This window comes from Nerophis ophidion, linkage group LG27 (assembly GCF_033978795.1).
Source record: "Nerophis ophidion isolate RoL-2023_Sa linkage group LG27, RoL_Noph_v1.0, whole genome shotgun sequence".
Classification (NCBI taxonomy): Eukaryota; Metazoa; Chordata; class Actinopteri; order Syngnathiformes; family Syngnathidae; genus Nerophis; species Nerophis ophidion.
Genome location: NC_084637.1, coordinates 22100199 through 22119417, shown reverse-complemented (window position 1 = coordinate 22119417; position 19219 = coordinate 22100199). Strand labels below are relative to the sequence as shown.

Here is a 19219-nt window from a genome sequence, read left to right as displayed (position 1 = left end):
TCACAGATCTCAAGTTGATGCAGTTCATAAGTGTTAAATAACTTATTCACAGATAGATCTCAAGTTGATGCAGTTCATAAGTGTTAAATAACTTATTCACAGATAGATCTCAAGTTGATGCAGTTCATAAGTGTTAAATTATATTTTGATATAACTTATGTTTAACACTTAAGAGTGGGGGGCTTTTAGGATCCCCAAGATCATTAGTCTATTTAAGCTGTAATTGCTCCAAAACTGATGAACCAAAAGCAATCTTTTGAATTATTTACCAAATTAAGGCTCCAATTACTTAACATTAAATCATTTATTTTGAAAAATGTTACATATTTTATGGTTGTGCCATAAAAAAGGGTTTATTTGGGGGGGTAAATGGCATAATGTGACAATCTGTCATGTTTTATTTACTGCATTTGTTTTCTGTTTGGCGCTCAGAGTATAGTTCCACTTCCTGTCTCCCTGAGTATTCGGTCCCCCTCACCTGTCAGTGACTGTCAGCCTGGGCACACCTGGTTGTAGTTGCCAATCAGGCGCTTATAAATACCTGCCTCGCTCTCATCATTGCTGCTTTACTGTACAACCCTTGTGATGATTCAAATGTTTCATTACAATACTTACCTGCACATCTTGGGGTCATATCTACTGCAGCCATGCCAGTTGGTGACACATAAAAGATGTGAAAATATGTGACTGAAATGTAGGACTGGGAGGTGAAGGAAACATTTTTTTAATTCAAATGTTTTTATTTCGGGGGGGTGTCTGTTTCTTAGTACCTGTATTATATTGTTCCTATCAAAGGAATAAATATAAAACATACAAAAATAACTTCATGGCAATGGTTAGACATGACGTTCCATCCATCCATTTCCTACCACTTGTCCGTTTTTGGGTCACAGGGGTGCTGGAGCTAATCTCAGCTGCCTTCGGGCGGAAGGCGGTGTACACCCTGGACAAGTCACCCCATCACAGGGCCAACACAGATAGACTGACAACATTCACACACTAGGGACCATTTTAGTGTTGCCAATCAACCTATCCCCAGGTGCATGTCTTTGGAGGTGGGAGGAAGCCCACGCAGTAATGGGGACAACATGCAAACTCCACACAGAAAGATCCCGAGCCCTTGATCGAACCCATCAACGTGAAGTTGATGTACAAATATTTAAGCATCGAAAGTTTAAAAAAAGTATTAATTTATGACTTGTTTTTAAGACTGTATGTGTGTATATACATATCTGTATATGTATGTACACATATACAGGTATATGTGTCTATATATATATATATACACACATGTATATATACATATATGGCGACTTGTCCAGGGTGTACGCCGCCTTCCGCCCGATTGTAGCTGAGATAGGCACCAGCGACCCCAAAGGGAATAAGTGGTAGAAAACGGATGGATATATATGTATATATACATATACATATATATTTATATATACATATGTATTTGTATGTATACACATATGTGTATATATACACGTATGTATGTTTTCATAAATATATATACATATATATATACATGTATGGATATGTATATATATATATATATATATATATATATATATATATATATATATATATATATGAAAAATAAAATGGCCCTTCATGCTTTGATTTTCAGTGTGTGGCCTACAGTGTAAAAAGTTTGGACGTCCTGTTCTATCTGTTGCATATGAATTTGTGCAAAATCTAAGCAAGATTTTATTTTGTAATACAAAAAAGTGTTTTTTTTTCGGCGTTGATCAATAAATGCATATAAAAAGATTTATTTTATATTTTATATTCTGTTGAACAAAAATATCGGAACTGGTGCTATTTGAGGAGAAAACCTCGTAAAACAGCTTCTGGATAAACTCGATGTATCAAATGCAAAAAATATGTTATTGGTCAGTGTCCCTAATTTTTCATCATCATAGTCTAGAAATGAACTGTAGGTCACCATGGCAACGGTAAAGTAGCATTTATATAATACACGTGTTGTATTGACTACACTGTGATGACGTATATGTATTTAATCCATCCATCCATCCATTTCCTACCGCTTATTCCCTTTGGGGTTGCGTGGGGCGCTGGTGCCTATCTCAGCTATAAACATTCTATAAATATTTTTTACTAATTTATTTTGTACACATATTACTATAATGCACTGGCTAATAAAAGAAAAACGTTTTACTTTTTTCATTTTAGTCCCTTGTATATAAAGACGTTTACGTTTTTATTTTTTTCACCATCACGTTCTCGCTGATTGGCCGGGGAAGAATCAGGTGGTTTCACAGCGTTTTCCCATGTCGTCCATTTTGCCTCAAACTAACCCAAAATTTAAAAGACATTCAACCATGTCGCACACATTAAACACAAATAACAGAAGACGCGTATTTGACGTAGATTGCTGTTTGTGTCCATAATGGCCTTTTAAGTCAACATTTACTCCACCACCAGTCGTTTCGTGACGTGGACCATAAACCCGGAAGTGTGACGTCAACAATAAACCCGGAAGTGAAACGTCACACGTAAACAGCCACAACAAAGATGGTGTACGTGTCTAACGGTGAGTGGTTCTCGACTACTTTTTAGCTTTTAAATCAATTTTTCCATGTTTATATGTCACCCGATTTTGCTTTCAAATTTATTGTAAAGTGAGTAAAAGTCTAACTTATTAGGTGTGACGCGGTTAGGCAGTTAAGTGTTTGTAGCAGCTAGCTAACGAGTTAGTTACTATATGTGTGTATATTATATATATACCGTATTTCCTTGAATTGCCGCCCGGGCGCTAATTAATTTAAAACCTCTTCTCACTCCTGCACTCACAAAGGCATGCGGTAAAAGTAAGCATGCGCTAGCTACTTTAAAACCTCTTCTCACTCCGGCACTTACCAAAGGTATGCAGTAAAAATTTGAGTGTGATGTAAGCTTGGACCTTAAATCCTACTGAATAGCTCTTAATCTTTCTCTCTTTATGCGATTTCAAATTACCGGTATTGAAATCAGCCTCCACGAGTTTGACCAGGCGGTAATACTAAGCATGCGCTAATCATTTTGGGAAGCGAGTTTGACCCGGCAGTAATTCAAGGCAGGCACATACTATATGCCCTGCGGCAATTCAAGGAAATTCGGTATATGTACAGTTGTGTTCAAAATAATAGCAGTCTCACATCACTAGCAAGATAAAGCACTGTTTTTGTTAGAATGTCAACTTCTACACTGCAAGTTAGTTTCTAAAATATTTAGTAAAGGTATAGAAAACTAACAGACGCAACAGGCATGACGTGTATGCGGCTGATTCTGTGAAACTGAATCATTTACTGAAAGGGGCGTGTTAAAAAAAAAATTGTGCATAGGTCAATTAGTGAGGTCATTGATTATGTGGGGAAAAAAGGTGTTAAACGGGTGGCCTTTATTTAAAAGCCTACTGAAATGAGATGTTCTTATTTAAACGGGGATAGCAGGTCCATTCTATGTGTCATACTTGATCATTTCACGATATTGCCATATTTTTGCTGAAAAGATATAGTAGAGAACATCGACGATAAAGTTCACAACTTTTGATCGCTAATAAAAAAGCCTTGCCTTTACCGGAAGTGGCAGACGATGTGCGCGTGGCGTCATGGGTTGTAGGGCTCCTCACATTGTTTATAATCATAGCCTCCAGCAGCAAGAGCTATTCGGACCGAGAAAGCGACGATTTCCTCATTAATTTGAGCGACGATGAAAGATTCGTGGATGAGGAAAGTTAGAGTGAAGCACTAAAAAAACGAAAAAGCGACGACGGCAGTGGGAGCGTCTCAGATGTAATTAAACACATTTACTAGGATAATTCTGGAAAATCCCTTATCTGCTTATTGTGTTAATAGTGTTTTAGTGAGATTATAAAGTCATACCTGAAAGTTGGAGGGCTGCGGTGAACGGCAGTGTCTCTGAGAGAAGCCAGTGGCGCTAGGAGCCGAGATCACAGCAACGTTTTTGACAGCTGCAGGAGGAAGTCGCATAATCCGCTGAAGTCTCCGGTAAGAACCGACTTAATATCACAATTGGTTGATATGTGGTAGAGAAAAATGTTCGCTTGACTGCTCTGTGTTAAAGCTTCACAACAAACAAAGAAACACCGGCTGTGTTTTGGTTGCTAAAGGCAGCTGCGATCCACCGCTTTCCACCAACAGCATTCTTATTTGACGTCTCCATTATTAATTGAACAAATTGCAAAAGATTCAGCAATACAGATGTCCAAAATACTGTGTAATTATGCGATGAAAAGAGACGACTTTTAGCCGTGAGTGGTACTGGGCTGAAATGTCCGCTCCAACCAATAACGGCAACATAAGCGTCATCATTCCGCAACGTTTTCAACAGGATACCTCGCGGAAAATTTTAAATTGCATTTTAGTAAACTAAACCGGCCGTATTGGCATGTGTTGCGACGTTAAGATTTCATCATTGATATATCAATCAATCAATCAATCAATGTTTACTTATATAGCCCTAAATCACTAGTGTCTCAAAGGGCTGCACAAACCACTACGACATCCTCGGTAGGCCCACATAAGGGCAAGAAAAACTCACACCCAGTGGGACATCGGTGACAATAATGACCAAGTGGGACGTCGGTGACAATGATGACTATGAGAACCTTGGAGAGGAGGAAAGCAATGGATGTCGAGCGGGTCTAACATGATACTGTGAAAGTTCAATCCACAATGGATCAAACACAGTCGCGAGAGTCCAGTCCAAAGCGGATCCAACACAGCAGCGAGTGTCCCGTTCACAGCGGAGCCAGCAGGAAACCATCCCAAGCGGAGGCGGATCAGCAGCGCAGAGATGTCCCCAGCCGATACACAGGCAAGCAGTACATGGCCACCGGATCGGACCGGGCCCCCTCCACAAGGGAGAGTGGGACATAGGAGAAAAAGAAAAGAAACGGCAGATCAACTGGTCTAAAAAGGGAGTCTATTTAAAGGCTAGAGTATACAAATGAGTTTTAAGGTGAGACTTAAATGCTTCTACTGAGGTGGAATCTCAAACTTTTACCGGGAGGGCATTCCAGAGTACTGGAGCCCGAAATGAAAAAGCTCTATAGCCCGCAGACTTTTTTTGGGCTTTGGGAATCACTAATAAGCCGGAGCCCTTTGAAGCAGATTTCTTGCCGGGACATATGGTACAATACAATCGGCAAGATAGGATGGAGCTAGACCGTGTACTATTTTATACGTAAGTAGTAAAACCTTAAAGTCACATCTTAAGTGCACAGGAAGCCAGTGCAGGTGAGCCAGTACAGGCGTAATGTGATCAAACTTTCTTGTTCTTGTCAAAAGTCTAGCAGCCGCATTTTGTACCAACTGTAATCTTTTAATGCTATACATGGGGAGACCCGAAAATAATACGTTACAGTAGTCGAGGCGAGACGTAACAAACGCATGGATAATGATCTCAGCGTCTTTAGTGGACAGAATGGAGCGAATTTTAGCGATATTACGGAGATGAAAGAAGGCCTTTTTAGTAAAGCTTTTAATGTGTGCCTCAAAGGAGAGAGTTGGGTCGAAGATAGTACCCAGATTCTTTACCGTGTCGCCTTGTTTAATTGTTTGGTTGTCAAATGTTAGAGTTGTATTATTAAATATATACTATCAGACTGCGTGGTCGGTAGTAGTGGGTTTCAGTAGGCCTTTAAGGATCAAGGCAACTGACGCTTCCGCGTGGCCTCCTGCCGGTTGGACGTGCCCTAAGCATCTCCCTAGGGAGGTGTTCGGGTGTCATCCTGAGCAGATGCCCGAACCACCTCATCTGGCTCCTCTCCACGTGGAGGAGCAGCGGCTTTAGTTTGAGCTCCTCCCGGATGGCTGAGCTTCTCACCCTATCCTATTCTCACCCGCCACCCGGCGGAGGAAACTCATTTCAGTCGCTTATACCCGTGATCTTGTCCTTTCGGACATAACCCAAAGCTCTTGACCATAGGTGAGGATGGGAACGTAGATCGACCGGTAAATTGAGAGCTTTGCCTTCTGGCTCAGCTCCTTCTTCACCACAACGGATCGGTACAGTGTAGGGCTGGGCGATATATCGTTATACGCAATATATCGTGGGTTTGTTTCTGTGCGATATAGAAAATGACTATATCGTAATATTCGAGTATACGTTACACTTCAGGCTCTTCTCACTCCTTCTTGTGTTTCCTCACAGACAGCAAGCGCACAAACTTACACACGTCACAACTGTCACGCCACACGTCACATACGTGTACGCCCTCGCTCAGCAGAGAGGTAGCAGCGTGGCTAACGTTAGCCGGGATGCTAGCGGACTCCGAGTTGCTGATTCTCATCCCAGTCGAGTGGTACGAGAGAAAGAATGTGCGAATATGGTAACAAATGAAGGAAGAATTAATTCCCAAGAAAAACAGCACGGGGTCCATCGTCTGGCGGTGGTTTGGTTTCCAGCGGGAATATGTCGAATAGACAACTTTAATTTGTCAAGGGTGGAGCACAAGCGTTGCTACCAAAAGTAGCATTACTGCTAATATGTAGGATCATTTGAAAAGTCACCTGCTAATAACTTTAATAAATACAGTTTTGATAAATTGACTTAATTGTGATTTCCTTCTCTGCATGAAAGTTTAAAATGAGCATATATTAATGCAGTATGAACAAGAATGTTTTAATGTAGACACATAGAATCATCATACTGCTGTGATATGCATCAAGTATTCATCCAAGACTAAGGCAAAATACCAAGATATATATCGTATATTGCGATATGGCCTAAAAATATCCCGATATTAAAAAACGGCCATATCGCCCAGCCCTGATACAGCGTCCGCATTACTGAAGACGCCACACCGATCCGCCTGTCCATCTCACGATCCACTCTTCCCTCACTCGTGAACAAGACTCCTAGGTACTTAAACTCCTCCACTTGGGGCAGGGTCTCCACCCTTTTCCAAGTAAAGGAGGTAGGAGGCCATGGGGAAGACCCAGGACACGTTGGGAAGACAATGTCTCCCGGCTGGCCTGGGAACGCCTCGGGATCCCCCGGGAAGAGCTGGACAAAGGTGCTGGGGAGAGGAAAGTTTGGGCTTCCCTGCTTAGGCTGCTGCCCCCGCGACCCGACCTTGGATAAGCGTAAGAAGATGGATGGATGGCAACTGACGCCACATATGCTGCCTGTGCATTTTTCGTTGGAAAAACAGTAAAATGGGTCGTTGAAGACACTGTTCAGAAGAAAAGCGTTCTTTGATTAATAATTTAATAAAAGAGGGGAAAAACTATAAATGAGTGCAGAAAATGATAGGCTGTCCAGCTAAAATGATATCAAATGTAAAATGGCAGCCAAAACCAAAAAGGCGAGGAAGAAAAAGAAAAACGACTATTGGAATGGATGGTAGAATAACCAAAATGGCAAAGGCTAAGCCAATGATCAGCTCCAGGAGGATCAAAGATCTAAGATGGCCCGTGAGTACTGGAACAGTCAGACCATGTCTATGTGAAGTAGGGCTGGGTGATATAGCCTTTTATTAATATCTTGATATTTTCAGGCCATGTCACGATACACTGTCTATATCTCGATATTTTGCCTTAGCCTTGAATGAACACGTGATGCATATAATCACAGCAGTATGATGATTCTATGGGTCTACATTAAAACATTCTTGTTCATACTGCATTAATATATGCTCATTTTAAACTTTCATGCAGAGAGGGAAATCACAACTAAGTCAATTTACCAAAAGTGTATTTATTAAACAGTTATTAAGCAGTGGCACAAACATTGATGTCATTTCCAAAACATGAGTGCATGATGTCACTAAGATGACATATCAAAACAACACTAAATTAAAGTGCACTTTTTGTGCAGAACGCCACTACAATATTTAAAAACAAATAAAGTGCACTTTTGTGCATGATGTCACACAAGATATTTCAATAACTGTCAAATAAAAATGAACTGCATAATAGGTTCCTGCGGACGTTATCTCCTTCTGTTGACTTTTTTTTTTTCATCCGGTGTTGATGTGGAAATGGTTGCTTCGGCATTTTGTTGGTGTGGCACCAAACGGATATGTTGATATGCAGAGTTTCAAGCACTCCTCATTCTCTTGCAGGTAACTTTGCAAATGATGCTACATTAGCAGTGGTGCTGCTTTTTGTAGCAATGCTTTTGCCGCATAAATGTTGAACATATTCCCGCTTGATGGATCCCATGCGTTTTTTCTTGGTAATTAATTCTTCCTCCATTTGTTACCAGATTTGCACCTTTTCTCTCTCGTACTACCACTTGCACCTCACCGTTAACATCACAGCTAACATTACCATGTCGCTACCACTGTTCCGCGGGAGCGTGTGTAAGAAGGTGCGCTTGGTTTACGTCTCTGTTAGAAAGAGAGACAAGAAAGAGTGAGAAGAGCCTGTAGTGTAATGCCCGCAGCTAAAAGCAACTGCATGAGAACGTATACTTGAATATTGCACTGAGTCAAACCCGCGATATATCTAGTATATCGATATATCGCCCAGCCCTAATGTGAAGCCAAGCTACCAGCAAGAAGCCCCCGCAAAGTTCCATTGTTAAAAAAAAAAAGACGTGTGCTTAAGCGGTTACAATTTGCCAAAGAACAAATTTACTGGCCTAAAAAGAAATGGCGTAATATTGGGGGACTAATGACAGTAAGATTGTTCTTTTTGGGTCTAAGGGCCACAGACAGTTGGTCAGACGTCCTGCAAACACTGAATTCAAGCCCCAGTACACAGTGAAGACGGTGAAGCGTGTTTGTGCGAGCATCATGATATGGGGATGTTTCTCGCATTATGGTGTTGGTCCTATTTATCGCATACCAGGGATTATGGATCAGTTTGAGTACATCAGAATACTGGAAGAAGTCATGTTGCCATATGAATAAGAGGAAATGCCCTTGAAATGGGTATTTCAACAAGACAAAGACCCCAAACACACCAGCAAGTAAGCAAAATCATGGTTCCAGACTAACAGAATTCAAGTAATGGAGTGACCAGCACATCTTAATCCCATTGAAAACTTGTGGGCTGGCATAAAAAATGCTGTTCATGAGGCAAAACCAAAAAACAGAGGAATTGTGGAACCTATTATAATTGTCCTGGGCTGCAATACCTGTTGACGGGTGCCAGAAGGTGGTCGACTCCATATGCCACAGATGTGAAGCAGTTATCCAAAAACGTGGTTATGCAAATAAATTATAGTCATTAATCCTAAGGAAAGTTGAATCTGCAAGCCTTTCTTAATTTATACAGTACATTTGAGTTTTGTAAAGAAAGATGTCAACACTGCTATTTTGTGTTTTATATTTATTAACTTTCTGTAAAGTATTGTCAAATTAAATTACTTTTTTCCAATTGTCTGGCTTTGAAAACGAATGTGCAGTGTCCCCAATGCATTTGTCTTCATTAAAAAACAATTTATTTGAATAATTTTGAGGTTTACTCACCTTTTAAATACACTGCTATTATTATGAACATAACTGTATATGTATAATATGTATGTATAAATGTAGATACTCTGTGTATTCGATGTGCCCATGCTCCATAATTCATGTGTATTGCTACTGTGCATTTATTTCAAGATGGTAGTCTATGTGTTTATTTAATGATGTTGACTATATCCTTCCTGTCTACCAGGCCAGGTCCTGGACAGCAGGAGCAGGTCACCATGGCGACTGTCCCTACTGGTCGACCTGTTTTGGGGAGCTGTGGAGTTTTTTGGCCTGTTGTAAGTCAACCCATTGTGAATACTAACAATATGTTCAGCATTTGTCATCAACCCTATTTGTCACTTAAGGAACCAGCTGGCATTGTAATGGAGTAGCTAAACTGGATTTATTATCAATCAATCAAAGTTTATTTACATAGCCCTAAGTCGCGAGTGTCTCAAAGGGCTGCACGAGCCACAACGACAACCTCTGCTCAGATCCCACGTCAGGGCAAGAAAAAAGTCAACCCAATGGGATACAATGAGAAACCTTGGAGGGGACTGCAGATGTTGAGACCCCCGCCCCCTGGACGATCAATGCAATGGACGTCGAGTGGATCTAGTTAATAGTGTGAGAGTCCAGTCCATGGTGGGGCAAGCGGGGGATAATTTTGAGTAGAGACAAGACAGCAGCACAGAGACGTCATCAACCGATGCACAGATGAGTGGTCCACTCGGGTCCCGACTTTGGACAGCTAGCGAGTCATCTGAGTTCACCTAATCTGTGCCCTGTGCCCATACTTGCCAACCTTGAGACCTCAGAATTAGGGACATATTCAAAAGGTCCCCTGTGGGGAGGGGGGGATAGGGGTTTATAGGGGTGTGTATATATATATATATATATATATATATATATATATATATATATATATATATATACACACACACACTAGAGATGCGCGGTTTGCGGTCTCATCCGCGGATAACCGCGGGTCGGGCAGGTGACCTGACCTGACGAAAAAATAGATTTTAATTAGATTCGGGCGGGTGGAGGTTGAATCATCCGGAATATTTGATATACATGGTTCAGGGATCGGTATCCTTTGCAATTCAAAGAGCCATTTAAGACCCGTGTCACAAAGCGAAGAAGTCAATAGAAGACGCTAATATTCTCTAGGATGACTACCGGCAGTCACCCAGATAAGTATTAGGGGGTGCTATGAAGTCATTGACTTTGTCGCCCTCTACAGCATGTACAATCTGCTTGTCAGTCCAGCAACATGTTGTGTGTGGCTTCCGCAGCAACACGCCCATGACTGCAAGGCATACTGGGTGACACAGAGTACACTAATGGTTGTGATATAAAAGATTTTAACACTCTTAGTAATATGCACCACGCTGTGAAGCCACACCAAACAAGATTGACAAACACATTTCGGGAGGACATCCTCCCAGTAACACAACATAAACGCAACACAACAAATACCCAGAATCCTTTGTATCCATGAGACTTCCTGACTATTTTATACACCCCGCTAGCAGCAAACTCCGCCACCCTCCCACCCCACCCCTTGCGTCCGTAAGGTGGGCGGGGTTGGGGGCGCGGGGGTGTAAAATATATGCAGGACACGTCCCGGATACAAAGTATTCTGGGTATTTGTTGTGTTGCGTTTATGTTGTGTTACTGTGAGGATGTTCTCCCGAAATGTGTTTGTCAATCTAGCGTGGCGCATATTAGTAAGTTTTAAAGTTGTTTATATCACAACCATCAGTGTACTCTGTGTCACCCAGTATGCCTTTCAATCTTGTACGTGTGATTGCGGAAGCTGTACACAACATGTTGCCAGACTAACGATGTACATGTTGTTGAAGGTGTCAAAGGCAATGGCTTCACAGCACGCCCATATCCTTGTCATCAGGATGAATGCCAATTGGATAATCGCGAGAACTTTAGCGGCTCCAATTGTCTTTGTTACTCTGTGAAGCGGGTTTAGACAGCTCTGTGAGTGGTAAAGGTGGCAACCTCTGATGTATTTCAGTGGGCGGGTGGCGGGCGGATGCGTTTTTGATAAAATGTTGGTTCGGTTGGACGGCGGGTGGATGACGACTTTGGTGACGCGGTTGCGGATGATATAATTGCCTTTCCGCGCATCTCTAATACATACATATACAGTATATTGTTGTATTACAGATTATATATATATATATATATATATATATATATATATATATATATATATATATATATATATATATATATATATATATATATATAAATATATATACTGTATATATATAATCTGTAATTCAACCCTATACACTCACCTTTCACTATTTGAGTAGCCTTAGATCTGCCATTTGCGTAGTGGCGAGCGATCTCTGAATCCCGGAACATATCCTTCACGGATTTGTTAAAAACATCCGTAAATGAGAACGGGATGTTGCTTGTAGCTATCAGCACAGCCATCTTTGTCTCGGCATACGTTACACCCTCGGGTCTCCATTCAGCAAGGTGGCCCTGGGCTTTGACCAGCCTTGTGCTTCTCTGACCGTTCATGAGTGACAATATCCATTTGGCCACCGTGTTTAATGGAGAAGTCTGATCTACAAAATTTGCAGGCAGCATACCCCTTCTTCTTCGAGCTGTCCTGGATGAACTGAAAATCTTTTTTCCAATTTTGGAACTTGGAAGCGTACTTCTTCTTACTCGTCATCGCCATGTCTCTTCATCCTTCTCGTCTTCTTCGTTTTCTGTTCTGATTGCCGCGCTTGACTTCGAGGTGTGACCGTTATTATTGTCCGACTGGAAACGGCGCCCAGTGAAGGATGGTGTAGCTATATTGTTGTCCAGGTGGAAATCGGTAGAAATTTATGAGAATTGTTTCCCCGGGAGATTTTTGGGAAGGGCACTGAAATTTGGGAGATTTTTGGGAAGGGCACTGAAATTTGGGACTGTCTCGGGAAAATCGGGAGGGGCAAGAGATGGCAGATCAACTGGTCTAAAAGGGGGGGTCTATTTAACGCTAGAGTGTACAAAGGAGTTTTAAGATGCTTCTACTGAGGTTAAAATGTTTAAAATATCTTTGGTGCTTTTTTTTTTGTCCCCTTTCAGTTTTAAAACAATAATCCACCCGGACCTGTCTAGAAACGGCAATAACGGAGCCTTGTCAGGGTTTTCTGATGGCAGAGGGTAAGTTCTATGATTGATTTATCTTTATGTGGTTTTGAGTAAGTGTTTCTTGACAGGAAGTAATAATTAAAAAGTATTTAAAGTAATTATATTATCTGTGCGATAATTAAGGCCTTAAATTACATTAAATACAATGTCCAGAGGCGTTTAAAAAATCATACAATTGCATTCGGCAGCAAGAAAGACTACAAAACAAAACCCCTGGCCCAGTTTTTCCAATTATAAAAACACCCCCACAAATTTGATATGTTCAGTACATGAAGTATAGAGGCATTAAAAAAAATCATACAATTGCAATCGGCAACAAAAAAGACAACAAAACAAAAGGCCCAGTATTTCCAGTTGGAAAAAATCCCTGCAAGTTTAAGATATTCATTAAACGATGCCCAGAGGCGTTTAAAACTTTTTTTTTTTAAATCGTACAATTTGCTATCGGCAGCAAAAAAGACAACAAAACAGTTTTTTGAATTGGAAAAAAGCCCCTGCAAATGTAATATGTTCAATACACGATGTACAAAGGCGTTAAAAATATTCATATTATTGTAACCGGCCCAGTTTTTCCACTTGGAAAGAAACCCTGCAAATGTAAGATTTGTTCAATATTTAATTTTTACAGTAAGTGATGTAACAGTTTTTCTACAGGTAAATAAGAAGCATTGAACATAATTAAATAGATTAAATAGATTTTGGGAAAATTAAGGCATTAAATGGCAAATCCTCTTAAAGCCCAAGCTGTTTGTTTACATGTTTTTTATTTTTATTTCTCTTTGCTATTTGGGCTTATTGGACCCTAATTAGGATAAAACCTAAGAATCATCTTTTGATATGATGTACTAAGTCCATAAGTTGTAACAAACGCACCCAAGTTCCCCGGGTGTCTCTGTCACTACGCAAATTAAGGAGTCACTGGTGGGACTTGATATTCAGCTGGGAATGATTAATACAGTTAATAACCACAAAACATGTACAACAATTGGTCACAACACCACTAGGCTATATTTAATATATCCCAAATTAATCCCGCAAAGCAAACACCACCCCTTTCCCTGATATATAACCCGCAAATATAAATCAAACGCCTGCACAACACACACAATCCCACAGCCCAAAGTACCGTTCACCTCCCCAAAGTTTATACTACACAAAATATTCCCCCAAAGTCCCCAAAGTTACGTACGAGACGTGCACAGCAGCACGCACGTACGGGCAGCAAACAATTGTTCGGAAGCCACAGCTGTGTACTCACGGCACCGCGTCTGTGCGTCACACTCAAAAGTCCTCCTGGTAAGAGTCTGTGGGGTCCAGGTTCTCCACAGGCCAATGGAAAGACAGAAAAATGGTCAAAAATGAGGGTACTTCCATAAAGTGGCTCCGTGGTCAAAACGCTGTGACTGACAGGTGTTCCAGAGGGTGTGTCATCAGCTTCCGCTCCCACTTCTGCCTCCGCTTCTGCCCGGTCTGATAGGACCGGGTGCCTTTTCTATCCCCACATTCATTTACGTATACTTTTTTTAATATTTACATGATTTAATACGCCTGCAACAGTTTCATAATAATTACATGGATGACATAATATGTATATATAATTACTTTCCCAGCTGAGCACAAGTTAATTCTGACTGGAATATTTATTATATATATATATATATATATAGATGGATGTCTATGGCCATTACAAAGTACACAAACATGCACTTCATGTTTAGTGACAAGCTAATTCTTATTTTTACACTTTTTTCCCAAAATTCCATTGTATGTTATACTCCTCTGACACCACCAGATAGCCGAATAAGTGTCCACATAAGTGGCCATAGGACCACAATTCAGTAGTGTACACAATTTTGGAAATAAGAGCATGTGGTCACTAAGCCTTTAGAGTTTTAATACAATGTCTGGAGGTGTTAAAAAAAATTATACAGTTGCAATTAATTGGCAGCAAAACAGACAACAAAACAAAACACCTGGCCCAGTTTTTCCAATTAGAAAAAAAACATGCAAATTTGAGATGTTTAGTATATAACTTCTAGATGCATTAAAAAAATTCATACAATTGTAATCAGCAACAAAAAAGACAACTAAACACCCGGCGCCATTTTTCTAATTGGCGGAAAATAACCCTGTAAGTTTAAGATGTTCAATATACGATGACCAAAGGCATTAAAAAAAATCATAAGATTGCAATCGGCAGCATAAAACACAACAAAACAAAACACCCAGCTTAGTTTTTCTAATTGGAAAAAAACCCTGCAACTAATATGTTCAATATACGGTATCCAAAGGCGTTAAAATATTCATACAATTGCAATCGGCAACAAAAAAAGACAACACAACCAAACACTTTTTCCGTCTGGAAAAAGCCCCTGGAAGTTTACGTTGTTCAATATTTATGTACAATTTCCGCTAACAGAGACGGAGAGATTTTATTTTCATGTGGTTGACAATACGTTTATTTTTTTTTTACAGTAAATAATGTAACGTTTTTTTTTCCACAGGTCACTAAATAGCACTAAGTAATTAAATTGATGATTTTGGGAAACGTGAAATTGCATTAAATACAATGTCCAGAGCTGTTAAGAAATCATATAATTGCAATTGGCAGCAAAAAAGACAACAAAATAAAAACACCTGAAAAAAAAATGCACTTTAAGATGTTCAATATTTACTTAAGTGCAATTTTGACAAATAAAGATTGAGAGTCTATTTTATTTGTATGCTTGTTGACTTATTTAGAACAATGAAGTTCTTGACTTTGAGGTGGTATTGCTCGGTTAGTAGAGTGGCCGTGCCAGCAGCTAGAGGGTTCCAGGTTCGATCCCCGCTTCCACCATCCTAGTCCCTTCCGTTGTGTCCCTGGGCAAGACACTTTACTCACCTGCTCCCAGTGTCACCCACACTGGTTTAAATGTAACTCAGATATTGGGTTTCACTATGTAAAAGCGCTTGGAGTCACTATAGAAAAGCGCTATATAAATATAATTCACTTCACCTTCCAATTACAAAGGTTAAAAATACTAAAGTATTGCAAAATGTGTTTATTACTTCTGAAAGGGTTACTTGCATTGTTGTTGTTCTATATTATGCTTACATTTGTGCTTAATTTGGCCAAAGTTAATGGAAACTTTTCAACATTAAAATGCTTACATATTTTTCCTGTGCAGATCTTGATTTCTTGTGCTGTACTGTAATGAAACTTGTTATTAAGTCAGTGCCTGACAAAAAGATAATTAAGAAGCACAGTATTAAATTAAATTGTTGTTTTAATTCACCTGCTTTGGGATTTCATCTGTGAAAAGTGCTTCTTAAATAACATTTACTCACCTACTATTGATTATAGTCAAGGTTTTAAGTATGCTTTTTACCATTTTTAGTGGCCATTGAAGTGTAAAGAATTGAGCCTCTGTATAACAACAGTGTACTTCCCCATCTAGACGTTGATATAAGTGTAAAAAGAAGTTAGCCACTTAACAGTAGAACATGAAGTATGAAAGTTAAATTGTCTTAATTACGAAAGCTTTTTTCGACACGGAACTTTTTTTTTTGCGTTTGAATTTTGTGAAGTGATTTTTTTTTCAGTTTTAAAATTCAGTGTAAAAAAATCAGTGTATAAATTCAGTGTAAAAAAAATAAATCTATGAACTTTTTTACATTTAATTTTATTTCAATGAAATTTTCAACATAATTTGTTGTAAAATAAAATCAGTTCACGAAATTTAAACGCGTAAAATTGAGTTTTGTAAACTCATTGTCAAAACTCCGCTCACACGGCAGGATCATTTTGGTTTTAGAGAGAAGCTCCAATTTTCACGGTTTTATGGTTATTGCATTTTCCCGTCCTGCACCCTTCTGTTGTATGGAAGTTAATTTGTGTCTTAATTACGCACGCTTTTTTTTTTTACACTGAATTTATGTTACTGATTTTTTTGCGTTTGAAATTTGTGAATATAATTTTTTTCAGTGTTTTTAATGTCAGTGTAAAAAAAAAAATCAGTGTATAGTAAACTCAGCGTAAAAAAAAATTTCAGTGCTGAAAATTTCAGTGAATTATTTTTACAAAGAATTTTTCAGTGCTGAAAAAAATCTGTGCATTTTTTTTCAATGCAAAATTTGATGTAAAAAAAAAATCAGTTCACAAAATTCAAACGCAAAAAGTTCAGTTTTGTAAACTAATGGTCAAAACTCCGCTCACACGGCAGGATCATTTTTGTTTTACAGAGAAGCTCCAATTTTCACGGTTCTATGGTTGTCATCGCATTTTCCTGTTCGGCACTCTTCTGTTGTATGGAAGTTAATTTGTGTCTTAATTATGAAAGCTTTTTTTTTTTTAAAAACTTAATTTTTTTTCAATGTTTTAAATATCAGTGTAAAAAAAAAAATTGTATAATAAATTCAGCGTAAATAAAATTACACTGAATTTTTCAGTGCTGAACAAGAAAATCTGTGAATACTTTTTCAATGCATAATTCAAACAAAATTCAAACACGAAAAATTCAGTTTCGTAAACTCAGTGTCAAAACTCGGCAGGATGAAACAATATTACAGAGAAGCTCCAATGTTCACGGTTCTGTTTATCGTTGCATTACCTGTTCGGCACCTTCTGAAACAAAACTGCTCCAAATCAATCAATGTCATTCTCTGCTGCAGCCCTCCGGGTCCCCCTGGTGGTCGAAAGCGCATGGGAAGAATCAACTTTGGCGGTGGACCCAGTCCTCCACCGATGGGCGGAGGAGGATGAGGAAGGTGAGGTTACAACAACACAGGCACGCACATAATGCTGGTTTGATTGACACTTTCAGACTGTAGTTTATTTAGTTAAAACATTTTTATTTAAAACAAATATATATATTTAAAGACTCAAGGGTGTATGTTGTAGGCGATTAGAACATTTTAACTTTTTTTTTTACATTAGGATTTTTTTGCTCTTTTTTTTCTTTCTTTAAGAATATAATAATAATAATAATATGGCAATAATGTAAGTGTGTCAAAAATTCTGCCTGTACAAAAATATTGTCAGTTGTAAATCCAACGGTGTTTGCTTTTGGTATTTTTCTAAATAATTAATTCTTAAGTTAGTATTATTTTTAATTTCCGAACGAACCAAACTTTGTCTATATTTTTATTTTATCTAGTACTAAGTGAAAAGTAAAAGTGTGCAGCGGCCATTTTGCTATATATTATTTTATTAAAAAAATAAAATATATATTTAAAAAACAAAATCTTGTGTTATAGGTGACACATTTATGTAAGTATATCATTTTATTTAAATTAGAACATTTTTAGATTTGTCTCATTACATTCCAATTTTTTTCTTACATTTTTACTGTTGTTTTCCCCTTGTAATAATATAATAATAATGAGAATAGTAAGATTATGTAAGTAAATAATAACCTTGTGTGTCAGAAACTCGGCCTGCGCAAAAATGTTTTAGTTGCATTTTTAACAGTGTTTGATTTTGTTTGTCGCATATATATATATATATATATATATATATATATATATATATATATATATATATATATATACATATATATATATACACACAAACCCCGTTTCCATATGAGTTGGGAAATTGAGTTGGATGTAAATATAAACGGAATACAATGATTTGCAAATCCTTTTCAACCCATATTCAGTAGAATGCACTATAAAGACAATACATTTGATTTTCAACCTCAAACTTTATTTCTTTTTGCAAATAATAATTAACTTAGAATTTCATGGCTGCAACATGTGCCAAAGTAGTTGGGAAAGGGCATGTTCACCACTGTGTTACATCACCTTTTCTTTTAACAACACTCAATATACGTTTGGGATCTGAGGAAACTAATTGTTGAAGCTTTGAAAGTGGAATTCTTTCCCATTCCTGCTTGATGACAGCTTAAGTTGTTCAACAGTCCGGGGTCTTGTTGTCGTATTTTACGCTTCATAATGCGCCACACATTTTTGATGGGAGACAAGTCTGGACTGCAGGCGTTCCAGGAAAGTACCCGCACTCTTTTACTACGAAGCCACGCTGTTGTAACACGTGGCTTGGCATTGTTTTGCTGAAATAAGCAGGGGCGTCCATGATAACAGATTTAGGAGCAACTTATGTTGCTCCAAAATCTGTATTGACCTTTCAGTATTAATGGTGCCTTCACAGATGTGTAAGTTACCCATGCCTTGGGCACTAATGCACCCCCATACCATCACAGATGCTGGCTTTTGAACTTTGTGCCTATAACAATCTGGATGGTTATTTTCCTCTTTGTTCCGGAGGACACCACTTCCACAGTTTCCAAATATAATTTGAAATGTGGACTCCTCAGACCACAGAACACTTTTCCACTTTGCATCAGTCCATCTTAGATGAGCTCGGGCCCAGCCAAGCCGGCGGCGTTTCTGGGAGATGTTGATAAACGGCTTTCACTTAGCATAGTAGAGTTTTAACTTGCACTTACAGATATAGCAACCAACTGTAGTTACATGAAGTGTTCCTGAGTTTTTTTTAAGTGAGCCCATGTGGTGATATCCTTTACACACTGTCTTTGGTTTTTGATGCAGTACCGCCTGAGGGATCAAAGGTCTGTAATATCATCACATACGTGCAGTGATTTCTCCAGATTC

The 19219-nt window shown here is 38.9% G+C and overlaps 1 protein-coding gene across 1 annotated transcript; it reads left to right on the top strand.

Moving 5' to 3' along the window:
* The first annotated feature begins 2399 nt into the window (after positions 1 to 2399).
* selenok (selenoprotein K) lies at positions 2400 to 17357 on the top strand. Its single transcript, XM_061889868.1, has 4 exons — positions 2400 to 2554; positions 9636 to 9726; positions 12539 to 12616; positions 17258 to 17357. The coding sequence occupies exons 1-4, from the start codon at positions 2536 to 2538 to the stop codon at positions 17355 to 17357; spliced, it is 288 nt and encodes a 95-aa protein (XP_061745852.1). The 5' UTR covers positions 2400 to 2535.
* The last annotated feature ends 1862 nt before the right edge of the window (positions 17358 to 19219 follow it).